Here is a 22411-nt window from a genome sequence, read left to right on the forward strand (position 1 = left end):
AGCTCCCTCTATGGAATGAATCATAAGCAATTTATTAAGGAGGTAATTAAAACATTAATATATTTACAACACGCTACAAATAACGTGTGCTGCTCTGCCATTTCTCTCAATCCCTTCTCACGGGGGCACTGCAGGAGCCCCCAGGCAGGGGTTCAGTCTTTCATTCCTGGGCTCCTGAGCGTCTACCATGAGCAGCCCTGGGTATGCAGCAGGATAGCATGACTCAGACCCTGAGCTCTTGGGCTTTAAACAAATAATTTCTCCATTAATTAAAATGTTAATTACGATTTGCTAAGTGCCATGAAGGCAAAGCCCTGGCGGAGGGCAGCGTTACTGGAGAGCCACCCAGCCGTGGTCCCCACAATCCCGCTCGTTCTAGGCAGAGTTCTCCTCTCTGCTAGGCAGCTGCTTCCTCACTCCCAGCCTTTTATACCAATGGCTGGAGATTCTGTTTACCCCAAATTGTCCGAAGTTCATCCTTAAGAAATAAATCTTGGAGCAATGATCTTTCATAAGCGGGACTTGGGCACAGACCTGGGCAATGCTAAAGAATCTGATGGCGAACGACATGCCTGATGCCTGGTGTCATAGGTGGCGCCTCAGGAAAACACAGGACCCAGAGAGGTGGCATCACAGGCAGCTTGAGGGGGATACAATCTGTGGGGTCACGCTCCTACAGGACCCCGCACCCAGTAGTGTCCCAAGCTTGGCATTTACTGGTCTGCAGTCTCCATCTTGAAACCCATTATTTATTTATTTATTTATTTATTACGATTTATTTATCTATGCACACAAGAGCTGGGGTATAGGCCAGAGGCATGGGGGGTGAGAGAAGTCACCAGAGACAGAGTGGGGACCAGAACAGGCAGATTGACTGTAATACACTGCTGAGGGGAGCAGCAGGCGAGTCAGGAGAGGTCTGCTGTGCCATGTGGGCATCTGCTCCCTGGCTAGTTGGGGAATCAAACTCGTGTTGAAGAGGCTGCAGACAGCGTCATAGGTTGGGTCTTAACCCCTTGCGCCACCAGGGAGGCCCGAAACCCATTTTTTAAATTAAGATCATTGACATAGAACATTATATCCGCTTCAGATGCACAACATAATGATTCTATCTATATATTGCAAAATGAACAGCCTCATAAATCTAGTTAACATGTATCACCACATAGTTATAAATTTTTGTTTTTTAAATTTTATCTTAGAATTTGTACATTGTAAGTGAAGTCCATGGGGTCATGGGACAAAGGAGCACGTGGCAGAGCATGGAGCTTAGAGTCTTTGTTCTGCTTCCCACCACCTGCCCTCCCACATCCCGCTCTCTCTGCCACTGCCCTGCCCACTACGCCAGCCAGTAGGGGACTTGGAGCAGGTGAGTGGAGGGTTCACTCACCCTGTGGTGCTCAGCTTGCAGCTCTGTGTCATGTCTGGCTGAACAGCAAAGGCCATGTTTCTACAGGGGTGAGCCTCTTGCCCAGTACCCAATACAGCACTGAAGTACCCTTGCTCCCTGCCTCGCCCGCCACCATCAGCTGGTGTGGGGTCAAGTCATGAGTGCACAGATGTGCCGTCTGGCCTGACTTCTCAGGAGCTGGTCTCAGCTTGGGTCCATGGTAACTGGAAAAAGGAACTGAGCAGCCCCCAAGCCCAACCTGCTCCAAATTTCACGGCAGGCTCTAGCTACCTGTGAGGGTCCCCATAAGTGAAGGAGCAGTCTCTTGGGGTCTACGACCTGCTTGGGGGAACTTCTCTTTCTCCTGCCAACCTCTTAAATCTGGCTTGCATTTGTCGCTTCTGGCCATTTCATGGTATTCTCCAGTCATGAGTCACAAAATCCGAATTGTGTAATTTGGGTGAGTCTGCTTGGAAGTTAAGTGTTCTGATATTTGCATTTAAAGCTGGCATTGCACAAAATAAAGGTGAATGGTAGAATACATTGCTAATAATTTAAAAATTATATTTTCTTTACTTAAAACATCAAAAAGCAAATAAAAAATACTATGACAAGTCAAAGAGCGAGGACTACGGAAGAAAGGAAACAGCTTTATATCTGAGTGATGAAGAAGGCTTCTTTTCTTGCTTTTTGAACAGGGGCCCTGAAAATGATGTCTCTCTTCCCAGAGCTTGGGGCCCAGATGTCCCAAGGGCCCTGGCATGCAGGGCCTGCTGCCTCACTGCATCCACCACCATCCTGTGCAGATAAACCTAGTTCTCAGGGAGAATAAGAACAGCCAGCCCTCTCCTCACAAGACTCCCAGGAGCTGGCGGGCAGGGACAGAGATAAGGGACAGAGCAGGCCTTCCCAGCCTGCTCAGGGAAACCTTAAAGGTTTCATGAGGAGACGTAAGCCCTTCTGTGAGGGGAGTTTGGTCTACACTCACACCTCCCAAATGGAGCCAGAAAGTATCCTCAGATTTGAGGAATCAATTGGGGGTCCCTCAGCCACCCCCCGAGGCCCCCATGAGGATCTCTGCTCATCCTCCCTGGCCCTGACACCCTGCAGGTTGTCAGGAAGGTCAGGAAGATCTACAGCTTCCCCAAGCATTTCTGCTTCACAGATTAGAAAATAACCTGGAGGCAGATCCTCCTGAGAGCCCGCCATAGAGCCACCCTGTACAGCCTCCTCCCTTGTCTCCTTAATCCCAATCCCCAGTTTAAATGAGGTTTTTTTTTTTAAGATTTTAAAATGTAAAAATAAAAAGGATTTTATGATGTCACACAAGTATTCTCTCTCTCCAGGGAACTCAGTCCTGAGTTAGGGTCTGGGGTGCATGAGTAGGAAATCAGACCCCTGCTCTTGAGAACCAAGTGTCTCTCTGTCTCAGTCTGTCTGTCTGCCTCACTCACGTGCACACACACAGGAGCAGTCATAGAGGGTCATGTGTAGCCAGGGGCACTGAGAGATAAGCAGAGGAGTCTTACTGCAAGAGCAGACTTTGGGTGACCAGTGAGAAGTGTCCCGTTATTTCTAGAGTTGTTCTGGGTCAGCCTTGCTGGCCCTGGTGTGAAGCAGAGGGCTCAGGTACCTGGAATGGCAGGTGGTGGAGGTGCAGAGTGATTGAGGGCTGTCTGGAATGCTGCTGGGGCTTTCTCCAGGTGTCAGCCTGCGAAGGCCCAAGAGGGCTCCCCTAGCACCTCGGTGCAGCTATCAGGAAGTTTGTCACCACAAAAGGGCAGCCATGTGACGACAGTCCCTTCTGAGTCTGGTGGCAGAACACATCTGGGCCTTAGGGACCAGTGGCCCCTCCACAGTCTGGCCCTGCCCTGGTGGGGCACTCATTCAGCCTCCGGGAGTCCCTTGCAGGCTGGGGGAGAGGAGCCATGCAGGAAAATGGCTCTCATGCCAGGACAAGCCCTGTGAGGATGCACCAGGAGGACAAGGAAGGAGTAACTGGAACAGTCAGGGTTAATCAGAGCCTTCTTCCTACTGGGGCTGGGACATCCCTGAACCGCAGTCATCCCTGCGCCCTGGCCCACAGGTGTGGTAGACTGATGCAGACACCTGCGGGAGGTAGAAGTCAGAAACAGTAGAAAAGGAGTCACGAGTGAGGAGAAGTAGGGGTGGAGAGAAAGTCAAGAGTGCTGGGGGCTGACTGATCTGTCAGTCTGTCTGGCTGCCCGCCAGCCACAGCCTCTCCATGGGGAGAGGGGAGCCGTGCTGGACAGACAGGTGAAGCCTCTGGACCAGCTCAATCATCATATTTATTCTAATTGTATCGTAATCGTCCCCAAGGAGGCTGGTTCAAATGAGCTTGACATTATTAAAATTTTAATGCCCAGTTTTCATAGCTGAATGAATATTTAAAGGGTATGTCCCAGCTTAAGTTATGATGATGAAGAAATTAATGGAATGTCTTGTTTAATGCATGGATATGTGTTGATGCAAAAAGTGGCAATGATGGGGAGGGGGTGGGGAAGCAGAGCTGAGCCAAGGGGAAGGGGCCTGGGAGGAGCTGCTGCCAGATGCCTCAGAGAGAATCAGCAGGAAAGGCCCCTGCACCTCAGCCCAGTCCCAGGCCCTCCTGAAGGGGTGGACAGTGGCTGAGAGGGACAATGGAACAGGGGGACAAGAGATGGGAGAAAGGGAAGGCACCAAGCAGTGGGCTCCATAGTCCTTGATGCTCTGTGCTCACTGGCAAAGGACACAGGGGCCTGCATAGCAGGAGGGTCCTAGGGCCTAGGCCTGGGGGTCAGGGGTGCAAAGTTAAAAGAAGGCCATTATCCCCTCTCCTTTTCCTCAGCTTCTTTCAGCAGGACAGGCTTACTCTTCCTCCCTCTTCAAGGACCAGGCCTTGGGGGACTAGACTAGGGGGAAACAGAGGAGGGAGCCACCGACCCAAGGAGGGAGCTCTCTCCCCAGGCCCAAGGCAGGCATCTGTACAGAGCCCACCCTAGCTGAGAAATCTTCCCAGCTGAGCCTGACACTTTATTTCTGCTGAGAATTAAGAAAACTCAGGGCCCTGTTTTATCTCTCCATCTAGCTGGGTCCTCTCTGACAGCCCCGCACAGGCTGTCTGGTCACTGACCATCCCTATATTATCATGGGATGTGAGAAATGATCCCGGGAGCCACAGGTCCATGGGATCCAATTCAATTTTGGTCCTGCTAGTCTGTTTGGAGCATCCCGTGGGTGCCCGGCCTGTGACAGAAGGCAGATGGGAGGCTGGATGAGGTCCTGATCCCTGTCACCAGGAAGGTAAAAAGTGGAGCCTGATACTGAGTCATGCAGGAGTTTGTGGGAGTGCTGTCCAGGGCTGGCTGGTCAGGGAGGGCTCCATGAGGGTAGGTAGGGGTGCGTGGGGATAGGGGTGGTAGGGAGAAGGGCCGAGTCAGGAAGCCTGGGGCAGAGCATTCACAAGCACCCTGGTACCAAGAGCTGTGGGACAATGGCTGCCTGCCTGAGGGTGGGACCCCCCATGGAGAGGTGGAAAGCCAGAAGCATAGGGAGAGTTCATGGACCTTGCTTAATTCACCGTGGAAAATGGGAGCTATCCTATCAGAAACAGCTCTGTGCCAGCCCTCGTCAGTCCCCAGAGCTCGCCCAGCTGCCTGTAGACCTAGGAAGAGAAGACTGGTCATCTTCAAAGGGCATAGTGCAATGTACCCTCTGAGGGACCCCAGACACAGAAATGAGGTGCCAGGGAGAAGTCCTCCAGGAGTCCCTGCCTTTCCTCTGATATCACCCCTAAACACTTAGCATCTATCTGAGTATACACAAACACAGGATGGAGCCTCCTCTGGGGTTCCCCCCCACAACTACATCTCGAGAACCCAGCTGGGTCTGGTTCACACACCTCTGCCTGCCCTTCTTCAGCAGTGCCCCCACCTCCCAGTGCTGAGGAAGCCTGAATCCCCCACCTCTGCTCACTTGCTCCGCTCCATTTCGATCTCCCATGGATCATGCCTAAGCCCGCAATGCCTGGTTCCTAGCATCTCCCCAACAAGTGTCAAGAGTCCTGGAAACTCATAGTATCACTATTCATCACCTCTGTGACCTCAAGCTAGTTTGTTAACCTCTCTGAAACTCTGTTTCCTTGGTTAAAGTTAGTCTATTTGCAGACACCATAGGGGAAGTTAATGCTAATCTAACAATAGTCAGGTGTTGCTAAACGATGTTTTGGTCAAGGATGGATGGCATATACCACAGTAGCCCCATAGGTTCCGCCATATTGCCTAGGTTTCGCCATATTGCCTAGGTGTGGCCACTATACCACCTAGGTTTGTTTAATTACACTCTGTGATATTTGTGCAACTATGCAAAAGCATCCAGCAAGGCATTTTGCAGAACCTACCCTTGCTATTAAGATGCGCATGACTATAATGTATGTAGCAGCTGCGAGGACACCTGCTGGTGTAGCAGTGTTGCATACCCTTTGAGGGGCCTAGGGCACCAGGGTACCCCCCCCCATGCAACTTATTCCCAGCCTTGACTATAGCTTCTATGTGGACCCTGCCCACTGGAGTGCCAGTAAGTCTCCATGGTCAAGGGGAGCCAGCTGGTGGTAAGAGAGGAAATTCCAAGTCGAGGGAGTAGACTGGGGAGGGGGAGATGTTGTGATGTGGGGAATGGAGCAATGCTACTAGTAGGGGACATGTTGGGGGGCCAGGCTAAAGAGGTTGCATTTGGTTGGCCCAAAGACATGGTCCCAATTCCCCTGTCAAATGGATATTTTTCTCATGGACTTTCTCCCTGGCTTCCTGCCCCCTTCCAGAGCAGCTGGGATCAAACAGCATCAAATATTATAAGGCCCATCCCCCTAACATGTATTGTTAGCACTATGACCACCCATTCTGGCTGACTCCCAAAACTGCCACTTCTCTGAGCTTTGGCTTCTCACTGCATGGTAGAGATAATATTCCCATCTTAGAGAATTACAATAATTGCATAAGCTAGAAATAGTCCCAAAGAAGATGATAGCCAGCACTGGGCCTGGTCTAATCTTGGGGCCTTTCGGGGGTGAATATTGCAGGTTTAGGGGAGACTAAGAGGAATGGGTGTTCCAGGAGGGAAAGACAGCCTGGGAAAGAGTTGAATGCCAAGTACTAAAAGGCACCCGTGGGAAACCAGGGGGGCCCTGCTCCTCCTCTCTCGCCCCCTCCTCCTCCCTGGGGACCTTCCTCTCAGACTTCTGGATCAATTGGTTAAGAACCGGACAAAAGGTGGTTTGTGAGGGAGCCAGGACCCCACAAGCTGGGAACTTCATTATGCCCCTCTTCCTTCTGCCCATGACTGGAGCTTTCTGTAGCATGACGGTTTCTGCAGGCAGCGCTTACGTGCGAAATATGTAACTCAATAAGTAACCCCTCAACTCCATAAGGGGTACCAAACAGGGACCTTATGGTCAACAATGATGCCTGACCCCGTCTCATCGGACTGGCCCCTGGGGTCCTCTCTTGCCGCTCTGACCACCTGTGCCTCCTTTCCTCTGTGCTCTGTCCCGGCCTCCTGCTGCTGTCCTTCCTGGAGGTGGCTCTGTCCTTCCCCTGGTCTCGCCTTCACCTTGCTGAGTCACGGGCACCCACACTCCCCCACCCAGTTCTTTTGACGCAGCTAAAACTCCCTCCGAATCCTAGACCAGGAAACCTAAGGAAGCTTGTGACTGGCTAGCCAGCCTCTGTGCAGGAGGGAATTGGCAACAAAAAGTCACCCGATGCAGGATAGGAACCCAGAAATAGCCCTGGCCGATCAGGGTTCCCAGGCTCATCCTGCCTCGGAAAAGCCCTGCCTCAGCTTCTACCTCTAAAAAATGGGGGTGTCGGTCCCTCCCCTGCCTGTCTTTGAGGGTTGGTGTTTGTGAGAGAAATGCAAAGGTGGTAAGGGAGAAGGGAGGCACGTGACAGGCCAAAGTACCGGCGAAGACATAAAGTATGATTCCATTGTGTGGTTCCTGCCATTTTGATTGCTTGAAATATCTTGGGACCTCAGGGTAGAGCGCCCACCCCAAGCTTCCCGCAGCTGGGAGGATACAGTCCTGAAGCTTGGAGCTCAGAGACCCCTAGTGGGGTGAACGGGCATTGCGATGGATCCTGGAGCGAGGAGGCTCCGGGCCCCAGTCACCCAGGAGACGGGTGGCTGTGCCCACTCCACACACAACCCAAGGGTACCTCCCTGGCTGCCGTCGGGAGTCCAGCCCTCAGCTATGCTCCAACCAGGGGCCGATGGCCTAGAGCTCCTGGCACCCCAGGACCCACGCAGTCCATGTTCATGGGATGGCGTAGGGTGGGATGAAACTGGGTGCCAAAGCGGAGGCCTGGGAAGGGTCAGTCCTATCCCAGAGGCCGGCTCATCTCAGCTATCGGAAATGAGAAATGCAAGCAGGCTGGCTCCTGGGAGCCAGGACGGGCCACAGGTGTGCTCAGACTCTCATAGCCCAAGCCAGCAAGAGTTGCTCTACATCGGGAGGGGGTCACCCCAGGGCCTGCTACCCAGAGAGATTCCCCTGAAACAAGGGGCTCTGGGGATTTCATAGTCAAGGGGTGCAGCAATGTGGGGCAAATGTGGGGTGGGTGGTCTATGTACCTATGGACCTGTGAGCACCTGAGTATTCGTGGCGTGGGTGTGTCTGTCCCCCACCCCTGACCTGCTCTAACACTAGCCCCTGTGCTCTGTTGCAGATGAACCGGCCGATCCAGGTGAAGCCAGCGGACAGCGAGAGCCGAGGAGGTAGTAGCTGCCTGCGCCAGCCCCCTTCACGTGAGGGCCCACTTGTCTCTGCCCCTCCTCTCCCAACCCTTTCTCCTTCTCTCTCCCTGATACAGGGATGCAGCGACTCCCTGCCCCCTCCTCCTGACCCCTGGGGAACTCGTGACGGGGAGCTGGGACAGGGCTGTGGTGTTCTGGTGACTGTATGAGACCTTAATGGGGGGAAGGGGAGACAGGTGTCTGCCGGATGGTGGGGTTCTTCCTTTCTATGAGGAAACATGTAGCACATCCTGGGAATCCTTCTCCCCTCCCAAAAGGGTGCGCCCACCTCTGTGTCTCAGAAAACCCTGTTGTGATGGGACTTGGCCAGTTGAGAGGGTATCAGGCTGTGGTGGAGGAAACAGATCGCAGCTCTGCCTTGGGGAGGTTCCAGCCGGGGCATGAGGAATCCAAGAGGGCCTTCCGTGGGACGTGGGGAGGACAAGATCCTGGGCATAGATAGGGTGGGAAGGGAGACATTGGGAAGGGACAGAGGCGGAGGACATGATTTCATCCCACTCAGGGGATGAACTCAGGCCTCATTCCCCACGGGGAGATGCTGTCCTCTCCACTAGAAAGGAGCCAACCCCATTACATGCAGAGGCTCCACCTGGCCAGATTCTTGGCTTCCTCTGCCAAGCACCCACCGTCCCGTGTTCTAGTCTATGGCCATGCCCACTTTCAGGCCCAGATCCAAGGCCCTCTCCTCCTTCACTCTCCCTCCCTGGGAGTCTATTAGCTTAGGGTAAAGATAGCTCAGGTGTCGAAGGCCCAAGCCTGCAAAGCCCACCTTGCCCACACTGCTGTGCCTGCCCCTTTCCTGGCAGACCGCTCACTTGTGTTTCTCTAACCACAGAGGTTCCTCAAAGGCCCAGTGCCCACATCCTCGCCCTGGTGGTGAGAGGGGTGCTGACTGCCAAGGCCTCACATTGAGCTCCAAACCAGCGCTCATAGCAGAGCCAGGGGCCTCTCTCCTGGGGACTGTCTTCAGGACGCAGGCCCACAGGGGAACCCCATCATGCAACCCCCAGGACGAGTCATGTAGCCACAAGTCCCTGTTACTGGTGGGGAGAAAACTCTGTACAGACCTGTAACCAGGACAGTAGTGGCTCCTCAGTCCCAAGAGGAGGTGCCCTAGGTGGGGGCAGCCAGAGACTTCAAAGGAGGTGGGACCCAACAGAGATAGTCTTGAAGGAGGGAAGGTTCCATACCTTAAGAAGTTGGGTTGGCATGAGCAAGGCCCCATGGGGAGGCCTCTGAGGGGGAGCAGTTTGGAGCAGACAGCTCAGCTGACTAGAGACAGCTCTAGCCAGATCCCAGAGAGGGTGTCAGGAGCTCCTCTGCCTAGCAAGGCTGTGATGAGCTCAAATGCAAACTCTTTCCTGCCTTTGCTTGCCTGGGAGGCAATAGCTCTCTGATTCCAAGTTGCTAACCTCATCTCCTTTCTCCCATATATCTCTTGTCTCTGACACTTGCCCCGAACCAGATTAATCAGCTCTTTTATTCTCCCTGCAGTAGAAAAGGGGGGAGGGGGGAGAGCCAAACCTAAACATCTATCTATTAATTGCATATTCAATATTAAACACGGAGATGGTCCTGACTCAGCATTATCACCAAGCTATTTCAAAAAAAAGAAAGTCGGTTTAAAATAATTTAATATCCATTAAATGCTTCTTCTTGGGGAGGCATGGAGAGAGGTGAACTTTGAAAAAGATGAAAGAAATAGGAGTAGGAGAGGGTAGGGAGAGTTGGGCTGGGTGTGGGAAGGAGGAAGAGGAAATAGACCCAGAAGAAAGTGGGGAGAGGGCAAGATGGGAGGGAGCTGGGAAGACTGGGGGACAGAGCTGGAAGGAGAAGAGTGGCAGCCAGAAACAGGAGCAACCCGAGGAAGAGACAGGGTCTGCTCCCACCCTGACCCCACTTTCCTCATCCGGACTCCAGGAACTTTGTTCCCAAGTGACGCAGCTTCACGAAGGCCCTGGGGACGCAGGCTGTGTGAGCCCAAAGGCCCTCCAGCTGCTCTGTGGGTGCACCTGGGTGCTCGGGAGCAGCACAAAGAGAGGTGTTTTCTGCTTAGAATTTGGGGTACGTGTAGGGGCCTTTAGTCAGGGGGCAGGAGGAAGGTTTCTCCCGGCCCTGTCCACCACAGGACATCGTGGGCACCTCAGCCACATTAGGGTCCCAGTTTCTTGCTCTAAATCCCATGCTTCTAGAAGTAAATTCTGGTCGCATCATTCACTCTCCGAGGAGATGGCGTCCAGGGCGGGGCGTGGATGGAGAAGTGTTGGCGGGGGGGGGGGGGGGGTGTGCACAAGTGTGGCTATTGAACTTTCGGGGTGCCAGTCTCTAATGTGGACCTTAGCTGATGCATGTGGACAGGTCACCCTCATGTCTGGATCAGTCCGGAGCACCAAGCTCCGTTCTTTCCTGTGGTGTGTGTTGGCTCTAGTCTCACTTCTGCAGGAGTTGGGTTACAGATACAAAGTGGGTTCTGGCCAAGGTGCTCCCTCGCTGAGCCCCCATCTTCTCATTAAGCAACCATCCGTGGACAGGACACCCACCAGGATTTTAAACAAATGTGTTTAATCCACACAAATTTGGAGATGAAAATTTTTGACCCTATTTAATCGTACACGCAAGGCCCCAGTGAGAAGATGAGAAGAGCTAGAATCTAAGCCCTTGCCTGTCAGTCATCAGAACCCAGAAATCTGCCTTTCTCGGACTTCCCGATTAAACTCACCATCTCGAGGGGTAGTGAGAAGTTACCACAGGTATTTTTCTGCCTCTAGGGCCATTCTCAAGATACCTGAAGGGGAGATACAGGGTCACAGGTGAGGGAGGCAGGTCCAGACTTGAAAAGGTGCTTTGAAAGCTACCCAGGAGATATGGCAGACCAGGGAGGGAGCAAGTCAGAGAAGAGAGTCCTCACTCTGGCCTAGAGCAAGCAAGGAGGGCTTCCTGATGGAGGTAGGAATTGGACCAAGAGGTGAAAACTTGGTAGGAGGCAGTGAGGGCGCAAAGTAAAAATGGAACCTTGAACATAAATGATTGAGCCAGTCTCCTTTGAAAACAAGAGTCACTGATCCTGATGGGGGGACCAGGCAGAGAGAGGATGTTACAGGGCAATGTCCCTGCACAGGAAAAGAGGAGATGGCCTAAGAGGCAGGGCTCCAGCTGGGCAGGGAAAGAAAACCAAAGAGAAAGAGCTTCCCTGGGAGCGATCTCCCAGCAAGGAGGATCCAGTTAACCCTACAGAGCTTACTGGACAAAGTTGTATTCAAACTCAGATTCACCCCCAAAATTAGCAAGCCAGTTCATGAAACCAAGGGAGTGAGAGAGACTGGAGATGGAGAGGAACCAGGCAGAGGGCACTCCATGCTTGTATCTGCCTGACCATCTCAGAGGCAAGGACGCTGCCCAGCGCACCCACTACGGTATCCTTTGCTTCCAGCTGGAGCTGGTTCGTGTTCAACATCTGATTGGGTCTCCACAGCTGCAGGGCCTTTCGGCCTCTTGGTTTCATCCCAGCATCTGGATGGAGCTACAGAGGGCTGTCCTGTAGTCCTGACCCCCTTCCCGTCCTCCCAGATTTCAGCCTTAAGTGAGCACTGAGGTTGCAAGACAGGATAAGCCTCCCAACACACACAAACTGCTCTGGGGGTTTTTTTCATGGAGTTAGGCTATGAAAGCTCTGGCCTCAGCAAATCTCCTCAGGGAACCCCTGGGCTGAACTGGAGGACACTGGGCCTGGGGTGTGTGCCCACCTCAAAAGAGCCCAAGTAGATAAGCAGCCAAACAGGGGTCCCTGAGGAGGACAGCGGTGTCTGAGACGTTGACCAGGTATAACAGACACTGGCCTGATCCCCACACCCCAGCCACCACCTCTCCATCACTGTCAGACACACCAGCAGATCTGTGCTCTCTCCCCTAACCGGTAGGGAGCACCCCTCCCACCCCCACCCCCCCACCTCCCACCATCAGAAACCACAGGCATCTCCTCCCAGTGACCGTCCACTGGGTAGAAGGAAGGACTCACTAGGGCCTCATCTGTGCTGTGTTTGGAGAAGCCCCAGTGCTGTCCCACATGTTGCAGCCACCAGCACGCCACACACCCACACCACCAAAGGCATCCACAGAACACACTCCCAATTTCACATGCACTCTAGTGAGGTGGAAGAGAAATATGCACGGGGACGCAGTGGGGCTGGGGGCACAGAATGGGCCGCCAGGCTTTATTTCACCAACAAGAAATGACAGATAAACAGAAAGATGGCTGGCTGGTGAGTTGGAGAAGTTAGAAAACCAGATGGCTTGGGGGAGATTCAAGGGAAAGAGTGGGTTCAGGATTGCCTCAGAAAAGGAACAGGTGCAGCACTGGGAAGTCCCTCCCCTTCAAAGGGAACAGGAGCAAGAAAGAAAGCAGTCCCCAGGGTTGCCACCGTGGCTCACCCCCCACCAGCTCAGGAGCCAGGCCCCACACAGGCACTCTAGGCCCCACTGCACAGAAGGCGCCAGCTGACTCGTCTTTGGGACACTGGAGGCCCGAGTTGGGGAGATCACGCCAGAGCTTCCACATTACCTCCCCAGCCCTTCCAGATGCATCTCGTTGAGGTGGAAGAGAGGCAAGGAGGACAGCTTTGACTGAGAGAAGAACCTGTAGGGAGGCTCCGTGATCTATGGAAGGATGCCAGGTGGATGTAGGCAGGAGACAGAGCTCCCTCGTTGGCCCCCCACTGGCGGCATGGTCTGGGGGTGGCTGGGGAGAGAGATGGAAGGGAGTAGCTCTGAGCTCCAGCCACAGAGAGGGCTCCAGAGGGGTAGTTGAAGTAAGCTACTACCTGTGGATGCCATGGAAGCTTCTAGAAGGCGAAGGAACTTCTTTTGTGCCCTTCCACCCAGCCTCCCCAAGTCCTGCAGAATTAATTGACTGGGGCTGAAGTTCCCCTGTAGAGGACAGGACAGGCCACAGTGCAGGTTTTCTGATCCCATGCAGACCAGGTAAAGGAGGAGTCAGAGTCCTCGGTAGTTTTGCAGGTTTTTTATTGGGGTTCACCAGGCATATGGCAGGCAAGGGTCCTGGCTGGGGGGCTGGGAGGCTGGCAGGCCTCCCAGCCCCCAGCAAGTCTTCACTCTATCTGGGCTCTCTAGCGTTCGTTCTGCTGCTTCTCGACTTCTCTTTCGGCTTCGGCTTCGGCTTCGGCTTCTTCTGCTGCTGCTGCCGTCCCCGTGACGCCGCCCTTAAAAAGCACAGTCTTAGCGCAGGTGAATCCCATCTACCTATGCCCACACCCTATGCCAGGTGCCCGCCATCAGGCATGCATTCAGGACAAGGATCCATCATCTATCCTGATGGCGGGAGGGCAGAAAAGCCTGACATTTTCTTTACCCTACATCCCCACAGCAGGTTCCACTCCTTTCTTTCCTCCATTTCCAGACCTAGGAGCCCACATTTGCCCCACCCCTGGCTTCATGCTCTCTCTCTCTTGTCTCAGCCTGTGTCTGACGGGACATGGGCAGGCAAGGAAGGCTGGGGGCAGGTGCCACAGCCAGAATCATTTTATTTCCACTGGGTCCCAAAGCAGGTGCTGGCCCAGTGGTTGAGCCAAGCGTTCCTGCAGCCGCTCCCAGAGTTCATTTAATGGCATCTTCCCGGCGTCCGCCCCCCTCTCCGTGGCCTGCACTGGTGTGGCAGCGGACTCCCGCTGGGCTGGCTAATGAGGTTGGACACAATGCATGTGAACGAGGCTCCCAGCCCTCCCAGAGGCCACGTTCCCCGCCATAAAACCGTGGCTGATTTTGTCCTCCCGGCCCCTCCACCATCTGTAGCCCCATCCGTTCCTGCAGCTTTTTAAATCCTATTAAGTTCCGCATTTCTCCTCCGAGCATTATTTTATTTCTAAACAGACACAGACAACGCGCTATCAGGGAGGCCTCCGGAGGGCTGTTGGAAAGCAAGCAGCTGAGGGGTGTGGGCCCAGGAGGGCCAGCTCCCCTCTGCGGCAGAGGTCCTAGACCCCAGGAGACCCGTGCCACCCCTGAGTTTCTCACTTTTGGGCCTTTCTAACTCTTTAGTTCTCTACTCTGGGTTGGCAAATTAGTGAGTGTTGAGATGAAATGGATGTACAGGCTGGTCCCACTTTACGAAGATTCAATATGCGGAAGTGGCCGCTTTCTACTCTCTGTAGGCAACAAGTGACTCATTTGACAAAAACTTGTGGGTGACCAGAAACCCCTAAGGGTTCTGCTGAGGAAGCCCTGGACCCAGGCAGGACATGGGGGTGGGGGTCACAGCAATGGAAGCTAGAGGATCAGGACCACAAGATATTAAAGATAAGCTGAAATTATACTGAGATCGTAGGAAGCAAGGTTTTAAAAATGCAAATGACACAAGACAGCCCCTGACCTGAGATGCAGTATGGGACAGGAGTCACGTGTGGCAGAAAGCTTAAAGGGCAGGTGTGAACAGGGGAGTTTCCTCTGTGGGTGGGCAGAGATGTGGGGCCAAAGAACAGCCTCATCTGTTCAGAGGTCAAGCCTCAAGTCTAGAAGTCCCCAGCATAAGCCCCTTCATCTCCTCTGAGTCTCTCCCTTTGGGGCATCAGAGAGCCTCTCCCTGGGTCCAGCACACCCTAACCTCTCTTTGGGGATCCTGGTTTGTACCCTGTCTAAGAGACCCCAATACCAGTCCAGACGGTGGTGAAACTGCACCCCAACCCACAAGGCAGGGTACCCCCCCAGGGTGAGTGGTCCAGTGGCTGAGGCCCCAAAGAAGTGGCCTAAAGGGTAAGGATTCTTCACCTCAGAGCAGAAAATTCCCCACATTCACCTGCCCCCGCCCCCAAGTCCCCACAGAATTCTCTGGAAGCTGGATAGTGTGTGCACTGCACTGCAGGCACATGTATATGTATGTTCAAATGTGCATATGTTGATGGGGCTGCTGCACTTGCTTATCCTGCTTCCCTCCAGACCCCAGTACACTCTGCTCATGGAGACTGTAATGCCGCCACTTTCCTTCCCCAATGCTGTGTCTGCTCTCGGGGCCTTGGGCAAGGAGATCACAGTGAATGAGGGGACCTTTGGTTAGGGGACAGTTAACTGCCCTGTTAACCAGAGCATGGCCCCCCAAGGCCTGGAGAAGCCCCACCAGCCCTTATGTCTATCCTTCCCCGTGAGACTCTCTCACCTTGCCTGCCCCTCCCGTTTTTAAAATCCATCAAGAAGAAAAGTAACCCACGCCTCCTTTCAGAGCTCGGAAACCCTGTTTTGTCAGCCTATCCTGTCCTATTCCCTCTGGAATTTCTCAAGCTGTAGATTGTAATGTTTTCCCTTGAACACCGGCCCCAAAGCCAATGTTCCAGCAGATCTTTTGTGTACTCGAATCCCTGATTTATTTTGGATTGACGTTTAACAAAAGACATTCGAGACATAAGATGGCAGGGCCAGACAGGCGTGGTGCTCAGGCGGCAGCTGGGGCAGGAGCCGGTGAGGCCTGCCTGGCCCTGTGTGGACCATCGGCCTTGGCAAGAGCTGTGTCATCCAGCCACCCAGAGCTTGGCTTCTCTGATGGACAGGAAGTTCCACCACAGGGCTGACCACATTCCATCCTGGTTTTGTTTGAGCATTTCCAACTGTTAGGCTCTCTAGATGCTGGTGCGGATAGCCCCCCCTGAGGTTTTATTCTCCACAATCCCTGTGCCTTCTGACTTAGAAGAATCACAGACTCCCTCCTTTCCCCAGCCCCTTTTAAAAAGAAATTTTTTTTAAATCCAAGAAGCTTCTGCTGGTTTACATAACTAAACCCAAACAGCAGCTGTGTGAAAACAGGTTTTTGTGGTTGGGGAAGGAGGTGGCAGTGGGGAAAGTGTCCCTAGGGAGGGCCCCATGGAGGCTGCAATGGGGCAGACACACATTATAAATACTCCGGTAATCCTGCCATAGGTGCGAAATTATAATTAACTGCAAACCTGCTGAGTTTAAATGGACTTCAGGTTTTCAGCGGGGGGAGGGGTGTTGATTGATCTGCATTTTGTTTTTGAGGTTTTTGTTTTTTTTTTTAAATCCATCCGGCTAGTTAAGTTGAGACTCGAGGCTCCTCGCCAAATTCCCTCTGGCCCCCGCTAATTTAGCAAAGGATTGTTTCAGGGGAAATGGGATATTAATCATTGCAAATGGGCTCCTAGATGATATTTAAAAGCTGCCTCATGTGTGCCCAGGCTGCAGGGGCTGGTGACAGGAACAGGAATGACAAAGAGGGGGACCAAGGCCCTCTTGTCTCCCTCCCCATCGCCCCTCCTGAGGCATCCTATCCCGAGCTGTGTGAGCGCCAAGGAGGAAGACACCCACTTTCTCAGGAGATGGGCAAGATGAGAGAACGTTCCAGCAGTCTTCCCCAGGCCAGGTGGCCCTCGACGTGATACGGAATGAGTCCTGGTGTGGGCAAGAGGTATCCAGTGTGCTCCTGGCCCCTGGCTGAGCCCATTTGGAACTGCCCGATGACAAAACAGGGGCAGTGAGATTGTGCAGGAGGGAGGGGAGCAAGGAGAGAAGGCATGGACCGACCAAGACATCAGAATGGGTAACACCTGCTTGGCCTTCAGAGGAGAAAGGATTTGAGCAAGGAAGAGCAGCACTTCCCAGGTGAGAAAACAATCTGAGTCAGGACAAGTTTGGGGGACCCCCGGAGTCCAGAGTGAGCAGTCTACTTGGGAGAGGAGCAAAGCCAAACAGAGGAGCACTGATTTCCAGAAGGTGCTTTAAATCGGTGCACTTGGGCAAAGTGGAGCAGAGTGACGTGATGAAAGTAGTACTTTGGAAATAGTACCTAGGGATGCTCAGCCAGATGAGGGGGGAGCCAGGGCAGGGGCGTCAGCAGGGACAGAGTTAGACAGACACCCATGTGCTCTAACGCCAAATCCCTGCCTTTCCCACAGGTCCTGCCTCACCTCCTCCTATTGCCAAGGGGTTGGGGACACCCCCCTGGAGCTGCTGTAGGGGGAGCACAGTTGGAAAGCTGCAGAATCTTTCTGATGACAGCAGCTGCAGTTGTCATTTTATTCTGAGAATCCAGCCCTTGGGAAAAGAGAGGAGGTGACAGGGGCGAGGATCTCAGAAAGGGTGGACAACAAAGTGCAAATAAAAAAGTACTGCCTGAGGCGTCCTGAGCTTGTGAATTCCAAGGCAGGACCTGGCAGACTTCCTGGAGGTGATTATTAAGAGAACAGGTTTACTAAGGGTAATAACTGGGTTGCATCTGCCCCGATAAAGACATGAAGACAGAGAAAAGCAAGGCCAAGATGAGACATTAATTTTTAAATAATGTAAAATTGGTGTGGCAGGAGAGGAGGGTCTGCTTTTATAAGAGGAAGATGCAGATGTGATGCACTGGGTATCTTGTTACTCCTGAAATTCCGGGGCATGCACGCTGAAGCTCATGCACACTCAGTGTCTGAATCTGGGGCGTAGGGTGGGGAATACTGTCTCTTCTTGCCCTTCAGCCCAAGTTTACCAGGCCCATCCCAGAGTCTCATTTCTCTCACGCTCCTACCTGGTCTTTCTGAAAAGTTACATCCTGGCTGGTGTTAGTGAGGCCTGCTCCTTCCCCTCCCAGCCCAGACAATGCACATGCGAACCACGTAAAGCCTGAGCAGCTGCTGCTAACACCAAGTTAGGGTCTCAGAAGGAAGAGGGACACGCTGAGAGTGGCTGGAGCCTCCCTCTGTCACCCAGAGCCTCCAAAAGAGCGCCTGGAGCCCTGTGCCAGTCCCACAAGGGTGACCGAGAAGCACACCCATTTTATGGAGGGGGATATACGGGGTGGGAAGGGAAGGTGACTTTCCCAAGATCACACAACCAGGAATCAGCCTTCACCCCTCAGCCCTCCAGGCCAGCCCCCCATGCTCCTTGCTGCTGTTTCATGGGTATGTGCTGGGGCCCTGGCCCAGGAGCACCCCCAATATTAAGCCCAAATGTAGAAAGGATGAGGTTGGACCACAGCCTTCAGGGTGGACTCTCCAGCTTCTCACTCTCTTCACCGATGCCCTTTGGGAATGGGGATATACGTAGGGAGACTCGGGGTTCTGAGGCTGGACTTGCCCAGGAAAATGAGGAAACATGTTGGTCTGAGCAGAAGATTCCGAGGAATGTCCACCTAAAGAGTGGAGGGTTTTCTGTAAGGGGAGTCTCGGAGACTATGGAAGAGGTTGGTGATGGATGGAAGCTGGCCCCGGGGAGACTGGCCATCTGCAGGGAAATCAGACAGGATGTCAAGGGGTCAGGGAGACCAAGGAGAGACGGATACAGTCTCCCACTGCGAGCAGGAGGGGCAGGGGGCATGGGAATTGAACCATAAGTTCAAAAAATCTGTTGTCACCATGACATATAAACCCCAAAGCTGTGCCTGCCTTGCCCAGGTCCTGCTGCCCCCAGATCTCCAGTTACCTGTCCATTCTTATGCCACCACCTTCCAATCCCCTCTGGCCCTTCCAGCCGCCCACCTCATTGCAACACCTTCTCCTGCTGTTCCCCACCCATATTCCAGGCTCAACACCCCTTTCTGCCCTTGTGCCATTGTCAGGCCCTGAGTGTTAGTTTCTCATCTCTCCAGAGAGACTGTGCCCTCTGGAGGGGCAGGGATGGCACCTTCCGTGCTGTGCCCCAAGGCTAGTCCCCTTCACCTCATGTCTCTAAGTGGAAATGTCCCCCACTATCCTGGTTCTCTGCCAACCTAAAAGCAGCCTCCTCTCTCATCTCCCCACCCCCCCAACCCTCCAAAGTCGGGCCCCCAGGCAGGGGGCAGAGGTGAGCAGCGGGGCAGGTGCCACTGACATTGGCATTCTCCTTGCAGCTCATCTTAATAATTTAATGGCTATTAGCAGGGCCGCTGTGGTGGTGGGGGAGGGGGACGGGGGAAGATTTATAGAGAGAATTCACTCCAGGTTGGGGTTTTGTCTTCCTCTGTTTTCCTGGCATTTATCATGCATGTTTTAATTTGGATCGGAGAGTTGCTACCATCTGGCCATTATCGCAAAGAAATATTCATTTTCACTGAGTGACACAAACTCCATTCATCACAGAGCGCGCTGATTGCCCTGTGAGTCTGGGGCTGTGTGTTCGCCTTCATTTGAAATGAACCTTGAGCTGTGAGCACGTCCGATCTGCACGGGGCAGGCAGCTGCCTCTGACCTCCCGACCAGGTAGGCAGGGAGCACTTTGGGGGAGAGGCAGGAAGGGGTGGGGGCACCAAGGCCTTTCACATCATCACGGCCTTTCCTCACCTCTCTTGGAGGGGTGGTCTTGGCAACCCCCCCCACCTGCCACAGTCTCACCCCAAGAGACTGTCGGTCTCCCCCACCACCCATCTAGCCTCAGTCCAGGGCAAGCTTAGATCAAACCGCAAACGTGGCAAGGGTGGCCCCTCTGCCTGTCCCGGGGGCTCGGCATCTGATAAACGCACACCGCTGTCCTGACAAGGGCGGGACGTGCTTCAGCAAATTCCTAACAGAATCTCACTCAAGTGGCGTCATTTCAGGTCACGGCTGGGGGGTGGGGAGGAGGGAGGAGGTGGGAGGAAGGGCCTCCTCGCTCTCCTCTCATCACTATAATGGTACCATCAGGGCTGGGCCAGTGGGGAGAGACGCGTGTGCCTCTCATCGGACATTCCAGAATGTCAGCCTTGTGAGCACCTGCCACTCACCGGGCATGCCCTCGGGGCTGCTGCAGGCCTCTTCTTCCCTGCTGTGAGCACCGAGCCCAAGTATCAGACACCCACGGCGGGCATTACGGAGCACCCCTTGATTGGGCTGAGCTCCACTTTCAGCCTCCTCAGCAGGCAGGCATCCAGATCTGCAAAACAGAAAAAGGAGGAAAAAAAAATCTCTTTTCTTCCTAAAAAATATCTTTTCTTCCTAAAAAATCTCTTTTCTTCCTTTTCAAATATTGAGTTAGGACACCCAGAATTGTTGGACCCCTTCTGTGTTTTCCACCCTGGCAGAGATGCAGACTCAACGGCGTGACGACATCAGTTGGGCACTGCCCACCATCCCCCCATCAGACGCTCTGAGAAGGAGCGTGAATTAGAGTCAGAAATGACTTTATGGGGTGGATATTTGCTTTGTTCATGTGCGCCGGTTCCTCTTCCCCGGGCCTTAGCCGGAACCCAGGGGCCAACAGACTTCCTTGGACTCTGTCCTGCAACTGTGACTAAGACCCTGACCGCCCCCCTCCAGACGCCCACTCTAGGACCCAGGTTGGGCCAGGACCCAGGGAACTGTGCTGAGGAATGGGAAGCCCGCAGAGAGGCTGTGCCAGCTTTGCTGCCCCTTCACCCGTCAGAGACATCACAGGCACACTACCCGGCAGACGTGACACAGACTGCAGGGACTGAGTGTCCACTGTGTAGGCCACACCCCATCCAGGGGCACACCAACATGGTTCTTGGTCACGGGGCATTTAGAGTCTGGCTGGGACTGGGTAGAACCAATGAAATAAGAGACAGGAAAAAAACCTCAAAGTGCTAAGTTAACCCCGCGGGAGGACCGTGAGGTGAGTACAGGATCACAACTGACCTTCACATCCACACCATGGGCCAGGTCCTTCCCTTTTGTCCTGGGGGTTCTTTTTCTCCCCATTCTGTGACCCCACAATTGCTCCATTGTGTAGATGAGACAACTGAGGCCCAGAGGTTAACTTGCTGGAGTCACCACTGGCGGGTGGTGGGTACATATGGAGAAGAACCAGGCCTCTCAGATTCCCAGGGTCCAGTGTGGGTGTGGAAAACCACAGAGCACTGAGGTGGTCTCTCACCTGGCCAGGTGGACATTGCAGGTAAAGGCATCTGCCTGTCTGTCCTCAAGCCCTGGTTTTCTATCCTGGCACTGTTTTATCTAAATTAGCTCTCCTCTCTTGCTCCCCTCTGCTTCCCTTCCTGCATCCTGGGGTGAGGTCTCCACCTCCTCCTAGAATTCAGGGCCTTGTGCTAAACTGCAAGAAGGGGAGAGCTCAGACCCTCCCCACCCCCCAAGAATGCAGCTCAGCACCCTCCTCCCCAGGAACTCATTCCGTGACACCAACAGCTCTGAAACATCTGCTCCTCCATCCCGGACCCGCAATTTGAATAAATTACCCCAACGTGGCGGCAGCCTGTTATTAATGGCTTGAGTTTTATAAGATGCTTTAGTTTAATAACACTGTAGCCGGGCGCTGCGCTTCTCCCAGATATTTTTATATTCTCCTCTTCTCCTCCTCCTGCCTCCTTCTATCCTAAAATGCCAACGGGGCACTGGTCCTGGACCACAACCCCACAGACACATTCCACCCGGGGACCCCTCCCAACCCCCTCCTGTTCCCTGCTGCCATTTAACCAGTGCCCAGCCAGACGGCTCTTTCCTAGGTGATACGGACACATATGTGCGCCCACCCACTACTGTGGGTCTGTCTCTGGGCCAGGCGTAAGAGGGGACCACTACCAGGTTGGGTGCTGCTTCTCCAGCCTCCCCCAAAGGAAGCCCACATGGACAAGGGGCTGAAGGCATGGTGCGGCAAAGAACACTGTCCCCACACTTAGCTCCTGTACCCCTCACCCCTCAACACCAGGGCTCTGCTACTTTTGGGACCCCCAGGAAAAGCATGGGAAACAAACCTGCCTTTCCCCAGTTGGGGTGACAGTACCCGAAACTTGAGAGAAGCAGAAGCCACAGCTTATTTCTGTATTTGCTGTTCTGGCTTTCTCATTCTATTGTTGATTTGTCCATTCACTCATGTTCCACACATCTCCTACAGGAAGCCCACCAGGTTAGCTCCCAGACCTTTAACAAGGCCCTTTTCTGCTCTTCTTATCCTCCCAGATACACGCTTACCCACTGTCCACAGCCTGCCAGGGGCTGACCAGCATCTAATCTACAGTCAGACATTCTAGAATATCCTGAGTTTTATTAGCAGTTGGTATTCATATGTGTGTGTTGCTTCAACAAGTTTTGTGCCTGTGTGGGCGAAGCTTCCTGCAAAGTATGGGTATACTTGCTGAGAGGGAGAAAAGTGGGCCAAGAGGTGGGTGGGTTTGTGAATTGGGGAGAGAGGATAGAAAACATTGAGGTTAAAATAAGTAGTAGCCAGTGTGATCATGTCCTGAATCTGTTTTTAAAAATGTAGAGCACAATCACTGTCAAGAAGTACAGAGCTACAGGCTCCTTGCCTGCTCATCCTGCAGCTCAGGAAGCAATGGGCACATGCCCAGTA

General features: G+C 53.5%; 1 protein-coding gene across 1 annotated transcript in view; it reads left to right on the forward strand.

Annotated features, from left to right (window-relative positions):
* Positions 1–22411, forward strand: part of CELF4 (CUGBP Elav-like family member 4) — a 208173-nt gene that overhangs the window by 132891 nt on the left and 52871 nt on the right. The window contains exon 3 of the mRNA XM_054694081.1: positions 8113–8191. Coding sequence (XP_054550056.1) covers positions 8113–8191 — 79 coding nt within the window. The remainder of the gene's footprint in view (positions 1–8112; positions 8192–22411) is intronic.

Source organism: Talpa occidentalis, unplaced genomic scaffold, assembly GCF_014898055.3.
Source record: "Talpa occidentalis isolate TD23 unplaced genomic scaffold, MPIMG_talOcc4v2.1 talOcc4.13, whole genome shotgun sequence".
NCBI lineage: Eukaryota > Metazoa > Chordata > Mammalia > Eulipotyphla > Talpidae > Talpa > Talpa occidentalis.